The sequence below is a fragment of the Electrona antarctica genome (assembly GCF_951216825.1).
Source record: "Electrona antarctica genome assembly, chromosome: 5".
Classification (NCBI taxonomy): domain Eukaryota; kingdom Metazoa; phylum Chordata; class Actinopteri; order Myctophiformes; family Myctophidae; genus Electrona; species Electrona antarctica.
The window spans coordinates 53374047-53397412 of NC_136810.1; the positions used below are offsets into that span (position 1 = coordinate 53374047).

Here is a 23366-nt window from a genome sequence, read left to right on the forward strand (position 1 = left end):
GTGGGTCTTGTCAGAATCGTTAAAGTACTTTTATTGGCAACTTCAAAAAACCAATGTCATCATAAAAAAGAAAAAACGCTAATGTGGATTATACACAAAACAGCAGTGGTGGGACGTAACTAAGTAGATTTACTTAAGTAGATTTACTTATTCAAAAGGTTTTGTGCACATTTTGAACTTCACATTCTGCAATATATGAGTACTTTTACTTTTAGTACTTTAAGTACATTTTGATGCCGATACTTTTACATGAGTACATTTTGAATACGGGACTTCTACTTGTAGTATTTATACTTTTACTTAAGTAAAACATTTGAGTACTTTTTTCCACCCCTGCAAAAAAGGCCAAAGCTTGTTTCCATTGTGGTCCACTTTGAGACGTAGAACAAAACGCAACAGACGGTACCAAGTACCAATACTACCAACAACCTTAAAACACTGAAAATACAATCCTTCTACCAGTATATAAAGTTAGAACAATGCATATAGGCAAAAAAAAGCTATGTTTCTATGTCAGTCGTTCTTCGATTTTTCAAAAATAGCAGACCTACAAGCTCCTAGCGCGCCACTCGGTGGCGCGCTATGAGCTTGTAGATCTGCTATTTTTCAATAGCTAAAGCATAACATGATGCTAACACCAAAAGGGGTTCATTTAATTAAAAAAAACTGCTGGGGGAATTTAGTGATTTCAGGACTGAAGGGGTGGCATTCCACTAAGTAGTGGCTGCTTACAGTAGAATATGAAAAGAGAAGGGAACCCGCACACTCATATGCTCCAAAAGATAAATGTATTGACGACGTTTCGAGCCAAGGCTCTTCATCTGGTCAAACTAGCATAGCAACATGCATAATACAGTAGGCCTATAACACATTTATGTAATGTCCCCCCTTAAGCGTGGGGAGATCATATGAACTTCCCCTGCTCAGAAACAATGATATGCCGGTAATTGTATTTACACCTGGTGTCCCCCAGGGGTCAGTAACATTACATTCACCATCGTCATTTCAATATGAGAACACAAAGTGATGTTTTCATTTATCCATACATTTTTTTTACAGTAGCCTTCCCAAGCTGACCTGTTTTTAACTTGTTACATGTACTGTATTACTGGTTGTCTCCACCAGGCCGAAGGCATGGGGAGAGAGTATGTTTTGCACTCCGTCCGTGTGTGTGTCCGTCCGTCCTTCCTTCCGTCCGTCCGTCTGTGTACAGCTAATCTCCGGCACCGTTAACCCGGCCGATGCCAAACTTTGCACACACACTCCCTGGATGCCAACGATGAACCTCTGCCCCACATTTTCCAGAACGGCCTGTTATAGCGCCACCATGAGGCAGCTTTTCACATTTATTACCTAAAACTGCACCAATCTGCGTGAAACGTTGCATGCACACTCCCTAGAGGCCAAGGACAAACCTTTGACCTGCATTTTCCGCATCTGCCTTTTATAGCGCCACCAGGAGGCCGACTTTTGTAAAACACATTTTTTGATATTACTCCTCCAGATTCTGTCCAAAAATCTCACAAATCATTACACAGTATCTCTATGGTCATGTGCTCAAGTCGGATCTGTCTGATATTTCATATTCCATCCTAATTGGCTATAATTGGCTTTCACAGTTTGCAAGATTGCCCCGTTTTGAACAATAGCCTCAAATCATGAACGCAGCATGCAATTTACGTGAAATCTTTCACACATTTTCTTACTAGGCTGAGGAATATATCCCACCCTTTTCACATTGGCCTGTTATAGCGCCACCAACAGGTTGATTTTTGCAAAACACATTTTTGGAACAACATGCCTCAAATCATCCAATTGCCATCAAAGGCGTATGAAGAAATGGCTACAGAAATACATGATCTCTGTAGTCATGTGATCAAGACGAGTCTGTTGGATTTCTCAGATTGTACACTGATTGGCTAACATTGCCTTCCAAAGTTTTCAGGAGTGGCCCGTTTTGTACAAAATGCTGCACATGTCCTGCTCATCCAGAATTCTATCCTCAGAGATGCTATGAGTGATCTGGCTCTCCTCAACAAAATGAAGAAAATTGTTGCAAAAACAAATAAAAAAAAACATCCTCCTAAACATTTTGCCAAACATCACACACACTCCTATCCTCCTGGTGGAGACCTGTGCCCGGAAGGGCACTTTTTCTAGTTTTAATTCTTATTTTACTTGTTTCTTAAAGTTGTCCTTCTTATGTTCCCTCTCCTGGCCCCCACACATGTAAAACGTCTTTGAGTACTACGAAAAGCACTATATAAGTCCCAGATATTATTATTGCGACTGCAGGTACATTTCCCGTCAGTCACTCACATAGGAATGCCCCCATATATGGTGCCATCATCAGAGACCTCCCTGATGTCATAGTTAATGCGACCTGCTGTTGCAATTAAGCCCATATACGGAGATCCCTAATGTCATCAACATTGGCCAGCAACTCTACATCTGACCTCAAACTTCGAACCCTTAGATCTCCATATATGGATATATGTCAGAACCTGTTCTGACATCCCATATGTTGATCTTTTCCCATCCATCCTTCCTTTTCGATGTCTCCCTTTTGACTGATACCTGTCCATTCAAACTCTAGACGGGCCTGCCCCAAAGTTATTAGTGCAGCCGCGCCCGGCAGCCGGCCGAACAGGCCCGAAAATTAAGGCACGGCCCTACCTGGGCCCTCATCAAACCCTGTACACTCAAGACATGCTCCTTATATGGCCAGTACAGAATTAATTCCATGTTGATCTGACCCCCCATGCCATTATTAAAGGACCAAGCAGTCCTGAAAGGACTTGGTCCTTTTTTGGAATTGTATAGTTTATTTTCTTCCGCCAAAAATAGCAGTTCTGGCTGAACCGTGCAGTCGGTTTTCGCGAAATTTGGAGATATGGTAGAGGGCCATGCCAAACGGTGAGGATGCGAAGCCCACAACCATTGGCCAAAGGGTGGCGCTATATTGAAAATGCAAACTTTGACCACGCATAGCTCATGAACCGTTTGACCGTCAGCAATGAAACCTTATGCGTCTCCTCATGCCGAACAAGTTCCATGCTCTTACCCGCCATTAGATCACCCGCCATTAGATCACCCGCCATTTTGAATTATATGAAAATCAATTAAAATGCATCTCCTCCCAGGATCTTTGATCAAAATGCACAAAAACTTCTACACGTGAAATTTGGACCTATACGGACATGGGAAAGTATAGTACGTTTTTTTAAGTGAAAAAATGAAGGTTTTATGAGCCAATGAAAATTGCCGTTTTGTGAAATTTTGTCTTTACTTTGTTCTGTTGTAGTGCCTGTGGCTTTGCTGACCTCTGCTGGTCTAAAGTGCCTCACCTGTCAATCACCTGAGAGTTCTGGCTGCCACACCCTGTGTCAGCTGTTCTTGATTAGTTGCAGGCTATATAAGAGGAGCTGTGGCCAGCAGCTCATTGTCTCCCAAACACCCAAACTGAACAGTTGTGTTCCCTTTTTGTTGCTGTTATTAGTTAAGTTTCAGATGGGCTGGTCGTAAGTATTCTTGTCCATCAATCCCTGTTTTGCAATGCAGGACAAATTACCATTCCTAAGGGAATGGTAATTTGTAAGAAAAGGGACACAGGCTGACTGTGGCACTAAATCAGACTCCAGAGGGGACTGTGAGATCCAACATCGGCTTTGGACAAAATGTCCTCTCTGTCACGGGCAGCCCATGCGTGCCCTACACTGGGTAATAATCTATAGGCCTATATTGTGTTTTCTAGCTTAGCAATTCATGGGTGATTTCATGCACACTACAGTGAATGTTTCAACCTATTTGAGCCTTTAACCGTATACTATACTACTATAGGCTGTAGTGTAGGCCCACAAACTAATGAGATTCACTGCCCCCTCTGGAACCCCCTCTCCTCTCACCAACAAGTCAAATGAAATCAACAGACCCGTGCTATAGCTCAGGTTCCAAGCAAAGGGCTTTAGTGTTTTTATCACCAGTGTACAACATAAACTTTCACATGGTCAAGCTGTACGGTAGGTCTAGCCGAAACTGACTCACATCAGCATAATCTAATTCTAAAAGGTTGACTGTCCCTTCAGCTCAAGGTGATTACGTCTGCCTCTGCCTGTCTGCCTGCCTGTCAGTCATTCTCACTATTTGTGACTAAATTTGACTGAGGGACTGCCATTGGATTTTTTTGAATTTTCGTTTTTTCATGTCATATGAAAGCAGGGAATCATAGCTTCAAATTGACATATTGGTTGTTCAGTTTGACCCACCAGTTTTGGAGATATCGCTTATAGAGTAATGTCTTGCAGAGAAACAGCGAGTTGAGAAAACAAGCTTGAAAGGTTCACTTCTGTAGTCTCTAACATTACACCTAGCTACACGTTTAAGCATTTATTTCATATTTACATGTCAATTTCAGCTCTGACACTTATTTCAGACATGCTCTAGTATGTGAAGAGTCTGCCTGTGCTATTAACTCATTTTGAAAAAAAGATTAAAAAAAAAGTTTTTCTCCTCTGGTGAAAAGCTGTAATTTGCGCGAATTTGCAGTCTCTCAGTCAAATCTGGTCACATTTCTTCTGTCACTCTTTTGCAGATTTACTGTATAGAGACTGGTGTTGTGCAGTCAGACTATTATAACCATAACCCTATTACATAAGATTCATAACATAATAATCGCAGGAGCCAAATATAAATTCGTCAAAATAATGTCCTGCGGCACCAAAAACGAAGAAGATTTTGAATCCAAAAAGCTAATAATAATCTCCAATACACTTCAACCTTCAGCCAGAGGGAGAAATGTATACTGTACTGTTGTACTGCTTGCTTGCAGACACAGAAGCTTTGCCTAACCTGCAATCTTTTTCTGCAGAAAATCTGTACAGTATTAGGAGGCGTCACTCACCTTAACCCATTCTGGGCGGGAACCCCTTTTGGTGTTAGCATTATGTTATGCTTTAGCTATTGAAAAATAGCAGATCTACAAGCTCATAGCGCGCCACCGAGTGGCGCGCTACGAGCTTGTAGGTCTGCTATTTTAGAAAAATCGAAGAACGACTGACATAGAAACATAGCTTTTTCAGAAAACTGTCAGGATGTAGAAGACATTTTTTTAATCTGATCTCAGGTCAGAACTCAGAATGGGTTAAGCCTCGACTGCCACCTGAAACCCATATTATGGGCTGAAATTGCCAGGGTTTCGGCCCGAACCCTGGTAATTTCAGCCCATTTCCTGCACTCAAAGCTATACAGTACATTATGACACTAATGAGTCTCCTATCCAAACCACAGGGCAGTGAAAACAAAGGAAGCATTTATATATATAAAAATATATATATATATATGCGTGCGTGCGTGCGTGCGTGCGTGCGTGCGTGCGTGCGTGCGTGCGTGCGTGCGTGCGTGCGACTATCACATGAATGTTCAAATGATATTGTCCATTCTGTATGGTAAAGTATTTTAATGCAATAACATATACAATTGGGGTGGTTATATTTGGTCTACCTGCTCTTCTACATTTACTTTACATGGCATGAACTTTAACACGATCCTGTTTCTGGATTGACACCATTTTTGAAGCCAAAATGCAATTGTTCCCCAAGCAAGCAGGTATAATAAGCTCAGTGGTAAAATAAAAAAATAAAAAAATAAACTAAAAACAAAAACACTCCAACTATGACGAAAAGGGGCAGCTTAACCCCTTTAGGCCTGACGTCGAAATAAAAAAAAACGTTCCCTCTGAAAGAATATTTACCTATTCAAAGATTTGTGCCGCATTTTTACGATTTTTCAAAAATAGCAGACCTACAAATTCATGAGCTTGTAGATCTGCTATTTTTCAATAGCTAAAGTATAACAGAATGCTTGAAACACCAAAAGGGGTCCCCGCCCCAAAATGGGTTAAAGCACACATCACATAAATAGATTACAGTGTGTTGCATTCTACACACTCACCATGGTTTGGATAGGCTACTGTATGTGCGTTGAATCTCAGTCACACAATTCACTGCTGGTCTGCACTCTGCAGGTCATTAATTATGAAGGCATAAACCACATTCAAAATAAGTAGTGAATCCAATTTAGGATGTTTGTCAACAAAATAATGTCATTATCTCCAGAAAGGCCCTTGGTCATAGAACGACCTATAGTACAGTCCAGACTAAAATTGGCTTCAAGTTCCCTTGAGAAGATTCAAAAGGATCATCTTAGATGAACAGTCCAACATCTGCACATGTTTGGATGGCTGCAGTACTTAGTTTAGACAGTTTTTGGTTTAGACTAGTCATTAGTCCTACAACTACAACCTATCTCAAACCCTCACCCTAAACCTAACCTCCCACGGGGCAGCACACCTAAACCTAACCTTAACCCATGTCTAACCAATGACTAGTCTTAACTAAGTATGCACCCCGTTTGGGGATGGGTGATGTACTAGCCTATGATCATGCCTATATATTTATTATGTCGGTTTAGATTTTGTATATTGTGTATTTTGCCCTGCTACTAAAAAATTAGGACTTTGGTGATTTGTTGTATTTATTTCATAGGTGCTTTGAGGTGTATTCTGGATGTTTTATTTGCTGTTCCAAAATGTGGCATTTATGATGTGGTATTGAAGTGAACTTTTATTTCTGCCTCTTGGCCAGTTCCCACTTGTAAAAGAGACGCAGTCTCAATGTGTTTTGACTGGTTAAATAAAGGTTAAATAAAATAAAATAAATCTAAAGTGAGTCTATTGTACAACATTTGTCAAAGAAATACTATTTGTTTTTTGTCATACATTCAAACCCTGATTCCAACATGCAGAAGTTGAATTTGTTGTCTATAGAACTATAGAAGTTAACTTTATGCTAACACAAACACGAGTTCTATGCTGAGTTTCTTGACATTCCTTTCTCCCAGAAAGATCCTTGAACTAATGGAAACTGCTCCACAAAGAAGACATTTCAATTGTCTTACAACTAAAATACCTAAATGTGCCTTACATCATTGCATTGATTTACACATTGTCACATTGTCAATAAAACCCATTTTGGGCGGGAACCCCTTTTGGTGTTAGCATTATGTTATGCTTTAGCTATTGAAAAATAGCAGATCTACAAGCTCATAGCGCGCCACCGAGTGGCGCGCTACGAGCTTGTAGGTCTGCTATTTTTGAAAAATCAAAGAACGACTGACATGGAAACATAGCTTTTTCAGAAAACTGTCAGGATGTAGAAGACATTTTTAGAATCTGATCCCAGGTCAAAATGGGTTAAGACATTTTGTCTCATTCCTTCTGTCTCGGTTCTACTTCCTATACATTCAGGAACTTCTTTCACTATTATTCTCAGATCATGGTAACAATGCCAATACCTTATGTCTCTGACCCTCGCTTTTCAAGATTTCAGTTATAGACAGTAGGCTACATGTACTTTATGCTGGAGATCTATTCAATCTTGCGATTGTAAAAGCTGTAATTGGTGATCTACAGTAGGGGCGGCGGTGGCTCAGGGGTAGAGTGGCTGGATGGGAACCGCAAGGTTGCCAGTTCGAACCCGGGCTCCCCTAGAGTTACTGTCGAAGTGTCCTTGAGCAAGACACTGAACCCCTAATTGCTCCCGATGTGCTAGTTGGTGCCTTGCATGGTTTCCGCTGCCATCAGTGTATGAATGTGTGTGAATGGGTGAATGTAATGCACAATCTATGTAAAGCGCCTTGGATAAAGGCGCTATATAAATGCACCATTTACCATTTACAGTAGGAAGAGAAATTCAGTCATTCTGAAGTTGTAAAATGTAAACGTTATGCTTTAGATTAGCATTAGCATTGCATTCATACTGTGACTGGGCTCAGTCACATGTATTTCATAAGGAACTTTGTAGTGTGAATGGAACTGATGCTATAAAGGGAAATACATGACTTGCACGAATGTTGAATGTGCTACACAGCCAAGTCCAAGCCCTGGCTGTGGTATATGTTTTTTTAATCATTATTCAATGTATAAAAGAAAAGCTTTTATTAACCCATTTAGGACGTCGAAATTTAAAAAATGTCTTCAAAATCCTGACAGTTTTCTGAAAAACCTTATGTTCAGTGGTGCTCAATATTTCATGTCAAGGACCCCAACAATTATATGTAATATGCCTCAGCCTCAAAGATTTGAGTTAAAAACGTTCACTCTGAAAGAATATATATTCAAAGGTTTGTGCCACATTTTCACGATTTAAAAAAAATAGCAGACCTACAAGCTCGTAGCGCGCCACTCGGTGGCGTGCTATGAGCTTGTAGATCTGCTATTTTTCAACAGCTAAAGTACAACATAATGCTTAAAACACCAAAAGGGGTTCCCGCCCAGAATGGGTTAAAAGATCTAGTGAGACATGCCTGGCTGTGCTTGACGAAAAGTTGACATGAATGACAAAAATGAGCTGCTTACTGTATTTGGAGAAAATCTATGTAAAGTAAAGCTGCTGCTTTTGTCATTCATGTCAACAGGGAAAAAGGAAAAGAGTCTTATACAGATGTGGAGGTTTTGTTCCCATCTTGTTCATACAGGTGGTGTTTACGTTTGGCATATTTGTTTCTGTTCCATGAATGAAAAAAATGTCACCAGAAAATAATAGAGGGTGGTTGAGAAAGCAAAAGCAGCCCTGCACTCAGCTGTGTATATTGTACTTCTTGGTCTCATACTGTTTAGCCAGCAACCCTTCTAAATACCAATGTCATGTCACAACTTCATTTAATTCACTCAATAACTTTTTGATTATTTTGGTCGCAGATTCTTTCATGTTATAGAAAAGAGAAGCTTTCTAATTCTGGCCACAATACATTCTCTTATAGAGCATGTGCAAACACCGGTCAAACAAATCACATTCCACAACAGCTTACTTTTAGCTTTTACTGTGCTTTTGCAGGCTACTACATAATCTCCATTTGCCTCACATGTCAGTCAAAAAAAGCCAGTAAATATAAACAACAATACACAATAGGCCATAGCCTATTTTCATTTTTTTACAAACACAGGCTGTCTTGTTCTGGTCTGGATCGAGTCCATTCCGAAACAGGGCTAGCCGGTTCCTCTTTGCAACGTTCCCCAAGCTATGCAGGTAACAGAAGTCCCTATCTAAGGATGAGCATGACATGGCACTTACCCCAAATGCAGGGTTCACTGTCCCTTGACTGTCTCTGTGACCCAGCTCAATTTTCTCATCATTGGAGAGATGCATAGCGGCTCACTCCAGCAGTAAGACACATGCAGTTGGTGGTGGTGGTCACCGTGGCACCCAAGGACTTCGCTGGAAGAGAGTGGACGGACGCACGCACACACACACACCCACACACACACCCACTGAGGTTGAAAGTTGGAGAGGGCCACACAGGGACTTTAGACGAAGAGTGTGATTGGCCGGGTCACGTCGTCACGTCATCACGTCGCATTCTCACGTTGCCAGGGTAACCAAAAGCTTACTGGATGGTAAAGTGAATGGCAAAAGTTATTCTCTCGTTTCCCTCCAGCCCTCGGAAAGTCTGTCGTCTCTGCAGCTGCCGAGTGAGTGAAAGACCTTAGCTGGTCATATGTCTCATCAAGTGTGACGAAAGAGCCCATGGGTTGAGATGAGTGCAAACGTCACATGCAATATACTATCAATTCATCTACAATATGTCAGCCTCATGATGCTTGTCTTTCCACAAGTTACATCATTTAGTCGTGTATATTGTTTTGTAATTTGTGCAAAATGTGGCACAGGCAGTTGTGAAATGGACAACTTTCAACAAGATACATTGTTACAGTGTCAGTGACTTTCCTCTCAGGAATGTAATCAACTTCATAAGAAATTCCAACATTAGATTAGGAAGATGATTTCCTCCGGGACTACTTTTGAAGCTCAGTACAAACACAAGATGGCATGGATGGAATTCAGGTACACTTTCTGAAGTTTTTCCTCTTAATGTGAAGCTGCTTTGAGATTGTGTTAGCCAAAAGACCTTCATTTCATATGCAGCAGCAGAGCAGAGGTATTCAACTAGATTAGACCGGGGGCCACAACTGTAGAATGATTGTGTGTGGGGGGCCGCAGAGTGTGTGTGCGCGCAGAACATTTTGGGGTTCTCAAAATGCATTTTGTGCTCAAACACAAAGATTTATGTATATACATAACACATTTGTGCACCGTAATGAGCAGCATAATAATAATTATAATAGGTATATGCTACCTTAGAATAGATGTAGACATATTAGACAGTGCATAAACATAATTGCCCTGACATTAACCATCAACGAGCACCAGCTAGACGGACGGACGGACGGACGCACGCACGCACGCACGCACACACGTGTGCATGCACCAGCTGTTCATGTTTTCCTCTTTTCTAAAGCATGTTCTAAAGCATGCTCCTCCTAATACTTAGTGATCCATTGTCCATGCACCAGTCGGATTAGGCTACTTTGAAACACCCATGCACCTCCCTCGCATTTTTTAAATCTGCTCACCCCCTCCACCCCCTCCCAAAAGTTGTTTTTGACATGCGACATAAGTATAGGCTACGGTATAATGCAAGTATAAATTGGCTTTTTTTGTCTTCACAAAATGTACATATTTCGTTTCAATAAAAATAGGTATTTACCGTTCTTGTTTTCATTGTGGTGGAGACGCCTCTGCCATGCTCTGCAGATTCCTGCAGTATGTCTTGGGATGTGAGTCTCTGTCAGAGAGTTGCAACAACACCATAATTAATTTTCAACCAATTTTCAACTCAGACACAAAAAAGGCTCACACATCAACAAGAGAGGTCAGCCAGAAAGAGAGGCTATTGATAGAGCAGTCTGTGATGCCTAACCTGCTCAAATTAAGCATTACCGCCTACAGTACCAGTATACCTACTGTAATTTGTTTTGAACTCTGAAAATACAGTGATTAATTGATGTCAACATGTCATACTTATGGGCTGTTGTGGCAACTTCCAACTTTTCACCTCCAATCCTCCATGCAGCAACCTTGTTAATGTTTCGTTCACAAATCATTACACCACTCCGAAAGACCACCTTCTTTGGGTCCAAGTAAAAGTTCAAGTTCCCTTGCAAAGTCAATTTACGCCCCAGAACTTTCTTAATAGGCCTATCTCACAGAATTTCCCCGCCCCCTTTCCATGCGCCCTTTTGGAGCTAGTGGTGAAAGCGTGACGTCACTCCATAGACACTAAATGTTAACAGAGGTCATTTAAGAAGTCTACAACTTTTGTTTTCTCAAGGTAAGGTTTGTTCTATCTGTTCGAGCTGATTTACCATCTTGTTTGCTTCATAATAATATTGGTCTGTCACATTTTTACATTAGGAAATGTACTTAGATTCTCCAGAGAAAAAAACGTGTAAATGCTAATGTTAAATGACACCACTAGCTACCGGAAGGGGGCGTGGAAAGGGGGCTGTGAGATAGGCCTATTGTTCCATTGTGAACATATGAAGGGATTTTGACTACTAGAGTGTATTTCGTATTATGATTTCTCTCCCACCAAAGAGCACCTCCCAGCCATTCTTTTGGCACTTTAATATTTGTGTATATCCAGTAGTAACAAAGGCGGTCGATGTGTTCCATAACAGATGCCCACGAAGAATACTCCGTATACATTACATTGGCAAGACCATACAGTACTAAAGACCTGCTTGTAAGAGCTGAGGTGAAGCCGCTGAGTGAGGAAGTGAAGCTGCATAGATGGAAGATGATTGGACACAAAATACGACCGGACCACAACAATGACTGCAATGAATGATTGACATACGTGGTGGGAACGGGTGCAGTAGGCTACTTAGTTTAGACAGTTTTTGGTTTAGACTAGTCATTGGTTAGACCAGTCATTAGTCCTACAACTACAACCTATGGGGTGCATACTTAGTTTAGACTAGTCATTGGTTAGACATGGGTTAAGGTTAGGTTTAGGTGTGCTGCCCTGTTAGGTTTAGGGTGAGGGTTTGAGATAGGTTGTAGTTGTAGGACTAATGACTGGTCTAACCCAGGGGATCTCAACGTTTTTGGCCGGGGACCCCCGGAAATGCTTTGGCAATGTCTCGGGACCCCCGCCCCGCCCCCTCCCGCCTCCCGAAATTGACTGCTACAATAACCTTAAACCATTTTGGGCGGGAACCCCTTTTGGTGTTTTAAGCATTGTTATAATTTAGCTATTGAAAAATAGCAGATCTACAAGCTCATAGCGCGCCACCGAGTGGCGCGCTACGAGCTTGTAGGTCTGCTATTTTTGAAAAATCGTGAAAATAATTTATTTTATTTATTTTTTTGAAAATAATTTGGGGACCCCCTAAAATAATTTGACCAGGGGTTGAGAACCCCTGGTCTAACCAATGACTAGTCTAAACCAAAAACTGTCTAAACTAACCCATGTCTAACCACTGACTAGTCTAAACTAAGTATGCACCCCGGTGGGAACCATGGGGGGAAACGAAGAAAAGGAAGGCCAAAGACCACCAGGAGGCGTACCTTTGAGAAAGAAAGACAAGAAGCAGGATGGAAATCAAGGTCTGAAGTGACTCAAGTGAGGACTTCAGCAGCTGACCGTGAAAAGTGGAAGCGCTCTGTGAAGGCCTTATGTGCCTCAAGGCACAAAGTGGATAGGTAACAGGTAATAGTAGTAGTAGTAGTCAAACATTGTGTTTTTGCTTGTGTCCAAGCCACTGTCAGCAAAACACCCCTAGACTGTGTATAATATTAATTCTTAATTCAATTCAATTCAATTGATATACAGATATACATATTACTGTAGAGCAGAAAACCGACAGATGCCCAGCCCTACCTGGGCCCTCATCAAACCCTGTACACTGTCAAGACTCTGCCCCCGCTGCCACACTTAGATCTCCATATATGCACTGAGGACGCTTCTCGTCCTCAGGGCGAGGTCGCTTCTCGCCCTGAGGGCGAGGTCGGTTCACGAAACACACAAGCAGCAAAACCCAGGTAAAATACCAGTAAGACGCCTTGAGGGCGAGAAAAGGGTGAGGTCGCTGCACACATCCGCCTGGGTGACGGCAGACTGCGAGCACTGCCGCTTTGGCATGGGGGGGTCAGATCAACATAATGGAATGAATTATGTACTGGCCATATTGGAGCGTGTCTTGAGTGTACAGGGTCCGATGAGGTCAGATCAACATATGGAATGTCAGAACAGGAAGGACGGGTGGGGTATGGGTATCAACATATGGAATATCAGAACAGGCCAGCTCCATATATGGAGATCTAAGGGTTTGAGGTCAGATGTAGAGTTGCTGGCTGGCTCCATATACATGTATGCAGTCAGATCTAGATGATGATCCAGTCTTCTCCATGTATGGTTATCCAGGGCTAGATGAGGTCAGTGTTGTGATGTTCATATATATGGAGTTGGCCATATATGGTGGCGTGACGTGTCACGAGACATGATGTCACGAGGTGTGACCACCATATACAGTATGGAGGCGTGACCATATACGGAGGCACGACGTCACGGTGATGTCACGAGGCGTGACCACATAATGGAGGTGTGATGTCACGATGCGTGACCATATATGGAGGCATGGGGTGACTAACTGACAGACGGGAGATGCAGGTCTTCATAGTAAATGTCGCAATTAACACATTAACCCATTCTGGGCGGGAACCCCTTTTGGTGTTACCATTATGTTATGCTTTAGCTATTGAAAAATAGCAGATCTACAAGCTCATAGCACGCCACGAACTTGTAGGTCTGCTATTTTTGAAAAATCGAAGAACGACTGACATAGAAAAATAGCTTTTTCAGAAAACTGTCAGGATGTAGAAGACATTTTTAGAATCTGATCTCAGGTCAAAATAGGTTAAAAAACAAAGGAAAAGATATCGATTATTGGCCGTCTAGCTCTAAGAGACAGTTGCTCTTGTCCTCAGTCACACTGAGCTGTCTAAATCCTTACTGTCATCCTACATGACCTCTGACACAACCCTTAAGACCTCATGCCCTGAGCTGAGGGTGAAGTCGGGTACTTGACTACTTGTCATACTAATGGGATTTGATAATGTCCTGATTTCACTCTTCAAGCCTACCCTATACCCTTCCAGGGCCGGGAAATAAGAATTCCCTTTGCCACCCAGGCACCCAAAATGCATACCCCACCCATACCCAAGAACAAGAATACACAAATATGTGCAGTTTTTGATAGCGGCATGCAAGGTCTACTGATTATAATACAATAGATGCAATACAAACTGATTTGTATTGCCACACTAATAACTACACGGTCTATAAGTTTCATTCCCACACATGACATGCAAGCTGGAGCAATCACTGAAGCATAAAATACAAGAGCAAGAGTTTTCATTATAATTGCGCTACAATTTCACAGCGCCGTTGCCCACAACCTTTGATCTGGCTCTGGCCGTTTGACATGAATTGTGAAAAAAGCTGATCTACAAGCTCAGACATTTTCACTATCCATCATACAATGAAGTATACAGTATATAAAGCAGTTAATGGGCAATGTCCCCTCATCATTTCTTACATTTCGCATCCACCTCCACTTGTCGAGGTATAGTCACGCTGGATAGAATCAGACACACGAATACCTTTCTTTCAGAATACATTCCTGAAATGTGCATAACGATGGAATGCTTAAACAATATCGCTGTGTGTTGGCCTGGGCCGTGGCTCAGCGGTCCAGGCACCTTGGCTGGTAGCCCAGTCTGGCAGTGTGCCGCGGGTTCGACTCCCGATCCCGGCGGCCTTTACTGCATGTCACCCCTCCCATCTCTCTCCCCATTTCCTGATATATAAAATATAAAATAAAGGCGAAAGCCACAAAAAGAAAAACGTTAAAAAAAAAAAAAATTGCTGTGTGTTCACAGATGCCAATATATTGTCCAATGAACATGAGATGAGTGAACATGAGAGAGTGGCCTCTCAGAATATTATTATAAATCAGTGACATACAGTTGGAGGCCATCGATATTGTCCTTTTCTTTTTGCTGAGGTTTGCGTGATCTGCGCAAAAGGACAGTTAACCCATTTTGGGCGGGAACCCCTTTTGGTGTTTTAAACATTATGTTATAATTTAGCTATTGAAAAATAGCAGATCTACAAGCTCATAGCGCGCCACCGAGTGGCGCGCTACGAGCTTGTAGGTCTGCTATTTTTGAAAAATCGTGAAAATATTTATTTCAGAAAACTGGAGGATTTAGAAGGATTTTTTAAAATGTTGAGGTCAGGCCTAAATGGGTCAAATGATAAGGGACAATATCGGTGGCACCCAACTGTATGCAGGGAAGGCAACACAGGGACTGGAGCCAGACTGAAAGGTCATGTTGGGGGAAACCAGTGGGCGACGACACAGTCCCTTTGCTCCTTATTGCAGTAGGCAACCAGACTATAGTTATTGCCTGACTTTATTCCAGATAAACATTCTTTATAAACTTTTTTGTGACATACATTATCATACTTTACTTAGCGAGCTGCTCGAGGGAAAATGCAAGAATTGCACCTTTCTAGTTTTCTTTACAGTAGGGCCTATAAATATGGTAAGGACCTTAAGAGTGAATTCACACTATACGAGATAGACCAGCTCAGTGGCCTTGTGGTTTGAGTGTTCGCCCTGAGACTGGGAGGTCGGGGTTCGATCCCCGGCAGAGTCATACCAAAGACTCTAAAAATGGGACCCAATGCCTCCCTGCACTCAGCATCGAGGGTTGGATTGGGGTTAAGTCCCTGCGACATACTATAGAGTCATGTCCAGGGGGTGTACTTGTACATCAAAGCTGCCTCACGCTACAGAAACAGGAGATAGGCTCCTGCCCAACGGGCCTCATGGCTCGGCAAGGCTTACTTAGGCCTAACTAAAGTAAAGGCTAAATGTAAGCCGATGTGGAATGCTGCATGCAGTTCGACTGGAGTCTGCACATGTTCTATAATCCCGTGGAAAGATATCTTTCCACTGCATAGTCCCAGCTCGGCATAACCACGTACTGACATACACATGTTTCCATTAGTACCTGCGGTGAAAAAATAAGTACTTTTATTCATGTCTCCGAAGCCCAATTTGCTGCTGACTATATTGATTGGTCACTAGCAGTGTTGGGTACGGAGCCCCTGAATGGCCATGCATTCAACATATATTTTATCTTGTACGTACAAGATAATATCTCGTCCGTACAAGATATTATCTCGTACGTACAAGATAATATCTCGTACATACAAGATAATATCTTGTACATACGAGATAATATCTTGTACGGACGAGAATCGCTCTCTGACCTTTTAAATGAAATGTTTTCAAACGGTAGCCGCAAGAAATCCAGAGTAATATGTAATATGTGCTATTTTTTACAAAGTAAATAGGTATAATATTAGTTTTGGCAGAGTAATACCTTACTTTACTCGTTACTGGAAAAAGTAATACTATTACAGTAATATGTAACTAGTAACTCGTTAATGCCCAACACTGGTCACTAGCAATGGAGACAGATGCATCCATGGATGGACAGCTTGCAAGTCATGAACACTATCGTTTGTATCCACCTGTTATAGTTTTGTATTTCATAGTGAGGATATATCTCCCGTGTGTACTGGACCATTTGCTAAGCTCCACCCACTCCACTCTTATGTTAAATTCCCCGCCAGCATTAATTCATTAATGAATTAATTATTGTTATATTGCCAGGATTTATAACCCCGTTCAACCCTTATTTTGAAGAGCCAAAACGGGCAACTATGTTGTGATTGTGAATATTAGTGTGTGTGTGTGTGCGTGTGCGTGTGCGTGTGCGTGTGTGCGTGTGCGTGCGCGTGTGTGTGTGTCGCATATCACTTCCTCTCACCCCTATGCATGCATATCTCTGTTGTAGCTAACCACAGCAAGCCGCCTATGTTGTGGCCCCCCGTTAGCAAGTCGGAAAAAACGGTTTCTCCTATCAACCGGTCTGCCACCAGCCCACACGTTCGGGCCACCGGTGTGACGATACGGCCAAATTACGGAAGTCTCTGTGTCTGTCCTTTGGGGTGCATACTTAGTTTAGACTAGTCATTGGTTAGACATGGGTTAAGGTTAGGTCTCGGTGTGCTGCCCCGTGGGAGGTTAGGTTTAGGGTGAGGGTTTGAGATAGGTTGTAGTTGTAGGACTACTGCACCCTGTCCTTTTTATTCCCATATGGAGACCCCTGATGTCATCAGTGTGTGCCCAAGCATGCTGATTGATATAACTATTCATAGGGGTGGGCAAAAAGATCAGCTATTGAGGGAGAATGGATGGGATTTTTCAACAATTAAATGCCAATTTGCTGCTGGTGTATCATTTGACATTCAGTGTAGGCTGCTGTAATATTTGCGAGTGATTAATAATTGAATTATAGATAGATAGATAGATAGATAGATAGATAGATAGATAGATAGATAGATAGATAGATAGATAGATAGATAGATAGATAGATAGATAGATAGATAGATAGATAGCTCCCTTGGGAGCAGAACATCCAGGAAGCCTACGAGAGGAAAAAGGCCCGGTATGCAGATCTAGTGGCAGAATGCCAAGAGAAAAGCTGGAGAGCAACAACCTATCCAGTGGAAGTCGGCTGCCGCGGCTATGCCGGCCTCTCAACAAACCGCTTCTTGAGGTATATCGGCTTCACGACAGCAAAGGCCAAGAAGGTCCTAAAGGATCTCTCGGAGGAAGCGGAAAAGGGAAGTTTATGGCTCTGGCTGAGAAGAAAAGACAGGAGTTGGGGGAATCGAGATGCCACACAGTGAAAATCCAGCTGCAGGGGAGCGGCAGGGAGACGTCCCTGACCGCTGCCCCACCATCCTGAGATGTTCTGGTGATTAAAGGAGCGAAACATCAGTGAAGGATGGTTCCCAGCTGATGACCCTGCAGCTGGTATTTAGGTACTGGCTGAAGTGGGCCTGAGGGAAGCGGCCCGTGAGTTTCCAACATCAACCTACGCTTCCAAACCATCAGGTATGAGGAAGCCTGGCTCAGGGAGGAGGACGCCCCTGCCATGCAGAGTCTAAGGTCACTACCTGCGAGCAAGGGGCAAGGTCAGGTTGGCTCTCAACTGAAACCCTACAGCTGGCGCTTAGGCACCGTCGGAGGTGCACCAACAACTGCCTGTAATGTAAATTTAATTAGATAGATAGATAGATAGATAGATAGATAGATAGATAGATAGATAGATAGATAGATAGATAGATAGATAGATAGATAGATAGATAGATAGATAGATAGATAGATAGATAGATAGATAGATAGATAGAATTTGATAGAATTTGATCATGTTTGAGAATGATTTTGATAATGTTGAGGTGTATGGGTCCCTGGGTACGTTCAGGATGTTCACAGATGTAGTGGAAGGTAGGTCTGTTTTCTTACCCACATCCCTGATGTGGGCAGGGACGTTCTTCTCCTCAGGATCAGCTTGTCCAGGAGGGTGTCAAGATCATCGCACCTCCATCCAAATACGCATCTCCGTGAGTGGCTCGCCATTGTTCGTTCGTTTGTAGTTTCGAAGGTTGTTGAAATAGTGTATAGGCAGTTCATATATTATATCCAGTGCCCTTGCTGTGGTACTCCTCCCACCAGTATCAGTGACACCTTCTCATTTGTATTCTTAACTTTATAACTTGCTTGACATTTGTCATAACATCTTTGGCCTCTATATTGTATAACCTCTGCCCAAGGCTGTATGGGTTTGCATCACACAAGACAGAAATTGCAGAGACCTGGCCATTCCATGTAGATCTGAACATTTTATATTTTAGTTGGGCAGCATCTTTTATCAATTCAATTCAAAGGAGCTTTATTGGCATGAGAAAACATACGTTTACTACATTGCCAAGGGCTCGTACATCAGAAATGATTTGAAATTGTAAAGTATTGCAATCCAATTCAAGTTAGATTTATGTTTAGTTATTGTATATTTAGTTATGGTTAAAACATACAACAGTCTGCACTGCAAACAGTGGTGCTGTGTTGTGGGGTAGCTGTGGAAAGCCCTAAAGCCTACCATGCACAGCGACTCTGTCTGTCTGTCTGTCTGTCTGTCTGTCTGTCTGTAAAACAGAATACCCCCAATATTTTGCTGTAAAACTGGCAACTGCATTGGTGCACTATTAGTTACTCTTTCTTTATTGCTCATCTCTCTTACTGTGATTTTATAGAGCACATTGTGAAATATTTTGCTGTTAAACTGCATTAGTGCACTACTGGCTACTAGTGGCTGCATTAGTCTGTCTGTCTGTCTGTCTGTCTGCCTGCCTGCCTGCCTGCCTTTCTCTTTTGGGGGGGCTGCAGGGAACCCCAAAATTACAGCGAAATTAAAACAAATTACCCACTTTTTTTTCCGGCCGCACGATCGAAACGCACCGCGCAGCCCAGGGGGGCCCTGAGATGTTGTCTAGCCCGGGGGCCATTGGAGGGTAAATCCGGCCCTGTCTGCGTGTACAATTTGGAACTCAGGGGAAGGAGTTGAGCTCTGCACAACATGAAAATGGAATGAAAGCAGTCATGTCATGCAGCTCTGTAATGTTGGCAGGATCTTGTACCACGAAATGTTCAGGGACATTTCGTGGTACAATTTGTAGGGAGATAATTCACTTGTTTTAAAAAGTCACGTTTCTCCACTATCACACCGTTGGTCTTCAAATGCTTTGAACTTCAACCAGCAGATGTCTTCTGTTCGTTTACAGTGAATGAAATTATGTTGTTCATTGGTTTTTAGAAGGCTCAACAGCATGAGACTGACTGGTTCTGTGTACACAGCTGGCTACAGGGCTGTTTTGCTTTCTCTACCACCCTCTATTTTCTGGTGATTTTTTTAAACTAAAAAACAAAACCTAAAAACACCACCTGTGTGTATAGAGACTGGCCATAATAGTTTCTTCTTATAGTATAGTACAAAACACATTTGAGAGATACCATGATGTCTCTCACAGTCATACATGCATTAGAGTTTAGACAGTTTGAACAACAGCAAAGATGGCAGAGCATCTATTCTGTAGCAGATTATAATCAGGTTATTGTTATTGTACTTACGGTAAGTGAAAGTATCAACACTACAATGTACTGTAGGAACAAGTAAAAGTCCGGTATTCCACATTTTAAGAGTAAAAATACAAAAGTAATAGTATTGGCAATTTGGCATCAAAATGTACTTAAAGTGTTCCTAATGCAGAACGTCCCATTTAACAGGATGGACGTCACAGCCGATTAGCCAAGTTTTATTTAATAATGCACAGGTTACCAAAGACGTTGCGATGAGGTATGAAAACTATGCTTAAAAAAACGTTCACCTTATTTTAGCTTTGTCGCTAGCCACTGCTAGCGTCCATGTAAGAAACAACCAAAATCCATCCCTGCGTACACGCCGTCTTTAATGTCATTATGGCTCATAATGAGATGAGATACCACGATCGGAGACTAATAAAACATTAATTCGAGCTCCCGCTAAACAAAACAGTGACCTCCTGTGAGCCTCAGTAGACCAGGGGGTATCAGTACTTTCAGTTTTTAAGGCACAACAAGAGCTCTTCTTCTCTGCTCATGTGGCACATTTAGCTGGCACTCGGCACCTACCGCCCCCCCTATGGGAACGGGCGTCTAAAGTGTTAAAGTTTGCAAAATGTATACAAATATTTTGAAAATAGCAGATCTACAAGCTCGCACCACGTTTTCAAATAGCCGGAATATATAGGGCTGAAGTGGTTAATGCATGTTTTGTAATAGTAAATAATACTCTAAAGACTGTCGCTCCTGCCCACAACAAAAAATGTCTTGCCATTTAGTCCGGCATAGTAGGCTACCGCAATAGAGCGTCGCAGTCCCGCCCCCTACCATGGACCAGGAAATGATTCTCCGTTCATTTTCCTCATTTCAGAAAGTATTTATTTAAAGACGTTTACGCCGCGGACAAAGCCAACTCGAGTCGTGACAAATCATGACAACAAACACAATTTTTTGGGCCGAACAAATAATTAGAAAGAAGAAAAAAACGGCAGGTTACAACACTTTTTTTGTTGTTTTTCTTCTTTGTAATTATTTGTTTGGTCCAAAATATTGTTTGTGTTGTCATGAGTTGCCACGACTCGAGTTGGCTTTGTCCGCGGCGTAACCGTCTTTAAATAAATACTTTTTGAAATGTCTATGGGAAAAATGCATTGGGATTCATTTCCTGGTCCATGGTAGGGGGCGGGACTGCGACGCTCTATATCTAGTGAGCCCTGTATACACCTGTGAGCAAGCGTGCACGAGGTGGGGGGCTGTTTATTTAAGAGGAACTGCACACAGAGAAATAGTTTACCGTATGCTGCGACGAGCTGCACACACAAGAGAGAGAGATGGGGGGGTTACTCAGTCACTCTGCAGTAGGCTACCCAGTAGGGGAAATGATCTCCTCTGATTGAATGTAGACATTGAATGTAGACATATTATTATTACAGTATGAATAAGCAGGGTACGGGACTTTGCGGGCCTGTTCCCGGGGCCGATTGCAAGGGTGAGACGACTTGTTGTGATTTGATACTTTCATAAAATTGAACTGAAATGCCCCTTTAGTTTTTACGCAGGGTCCTGTACAAAGCATATGTATCTTGGTCTAGAAATATATCTGAAATCAGACCAGGACAAAAACGGCAGGGGCAGTTCTGATAGGACATTCTTGCTCTGTCATGTTTGGCAGTACTGTCTGTAATACACATGCTCAGGGAATCTGACTGGGAACTTGAAAATAAACACTGTAGGATCTTTCAGATCAGCTGAAGAGTGTTCCACATACCAAACGTGAAACCATTTGCAAGCCAACGTGAAATCCATCCACTCCCATGTCACGGTAAACGGAGGGCTTGTCATGAGAGGGCTGGCCATTGAGAAAAGGTAGTGTTGGGACTGGAAGTGGCGATGCTTCAGGTGCTTTTGGCTGGAAAATGGAAATTCGATATGGGAGATCATATGAAGCTCACATGTCCTGATGTCTGCATGGGACATGAAGAAGACAGCTGTGAAGGAGGAGCTGACCAGACAGCTGAGATGAGAATGTAAAAGGAGGATATCACCATCATTATCAGTATTGTTATTATCATTATCAATATTACAATTAGTGATGCACCGAATATTCGGCCGGCAGAAAATGGCTAAAAATGCATTTTCGGCCTATTCGGTTTCGGCCCGAATAGGCAGAAAATATATCACTGAATAGTGTATGCAATGAATGCATTCAAAAGCGCTGAAAATATGTTTTATGGACCCATAATAGTGATTATTATTTAAGTTAAGTTTTGCCATAACCATTTATTTTGCCATAAATCAGGTAGCTTTGGTAATGGTAATGACAGCAATGGTAGGAAAAAAAAATATATAATATTAATCATATTCGGATATTCGGTTTTCGGCCAACTGTTTCCTATATTCGGTATTCGGTTTCGGCCAAGAATTTCCATTTCGGTGCATCCCTAATTACAATCATTATTGGTATGAAACAAAACTACAAAATATGACAAATATGAAATGTTATAACAGTGATGGATATGGATCTCAACCACACCTGAAGTGCAGTCACACCCGGCTAATCACATTGGTTTGACTCAGGCTCAATGCACAATGTGTGTGTATTACAACTGGCCATGGCTTAATAGGATGACCAGACATCCCGAAGACCTCGGGACGGCACGGGGAATCCTGTCACGTTTGTCCCGAAAACTGACTGGTGCAATGCAATCGTTTAGGGTCATTTTAAAATGAATGAATTAATAATAATTAAAGTCGCTTTTAATAAGCAGACATGTCAACACTGGCCCCTTCAATCCACTTTTCACTTCAACACCAAGGCTTTCTTTCTGAGAAAGCCTGGAATCCGAGGTCAATTATTGGGTGAGTTACACAGAGTGCAACAAATCCCTCCACAAAAAATGGTATCGAGTTTTCTGTGGCTGTATATGGAATACATAATGTCTATAAGGCTATACTGTATATTTGGGCTCTATTCCCATATTGTGTTTTCCATTGTAGATGAATATAGTGGGAGTGGGAGTTGCGAGCACAGGCAGCCACGGATAATGACAGACAAATGTGACTGCATGGACCTGATATGAATACAATTTATTTATTTGTAAAGCAGGTATTTTGTTCCTCTTTCCTAATGTCAGACAGGTCACAGTTTATGTATTTATTAATACAATGTTTATGTGTTGACTTTCACATTATTGCTCATTGATTTGGAATGAAATTACTGGAGGCCATGGCCACCAAGTTCACGTGAGTAGTGCACACACACGCACGCACACGCACACGCACACGCACACGCACACACACACACACACACACACACACACACACACACACACGTGTATTCACGTGAATACAGTTCTTTGTGTATAGCGTGGCTGCCTTATGATAC

The 23366-nt window shown here is 42.1% G+C and overlaps 1 protein-coding gene across 1 annotated transcript in view; it reads right to left on the bottom strand.

Annotated features, from left to right (window-relative positions):
- LOC306923816 (solute carrier family 23 member 1) overlaps positions 1-23366 on the bottom strand; it is a 253967-nt gene that overhangs the window by 225017 nt on the left and 5584 nt on the right. The window contains exons 3-4 of the mRNA XM_079502136.1: positions 10603-10680; positions 9129-9272 (exon numbers count right to left, since the gene is read on the bottom strand). Coding sequence (XP_079358262.1) covers positions 9129-9203 — 75 coding nt within the window. The 5' untranslated portion in view covers positions 9204-9272; positions 10603-10680. The remainder of the gene's footprint in view (positions 1-9128; positions 9273-10602; positions 10681-23366) is intronic.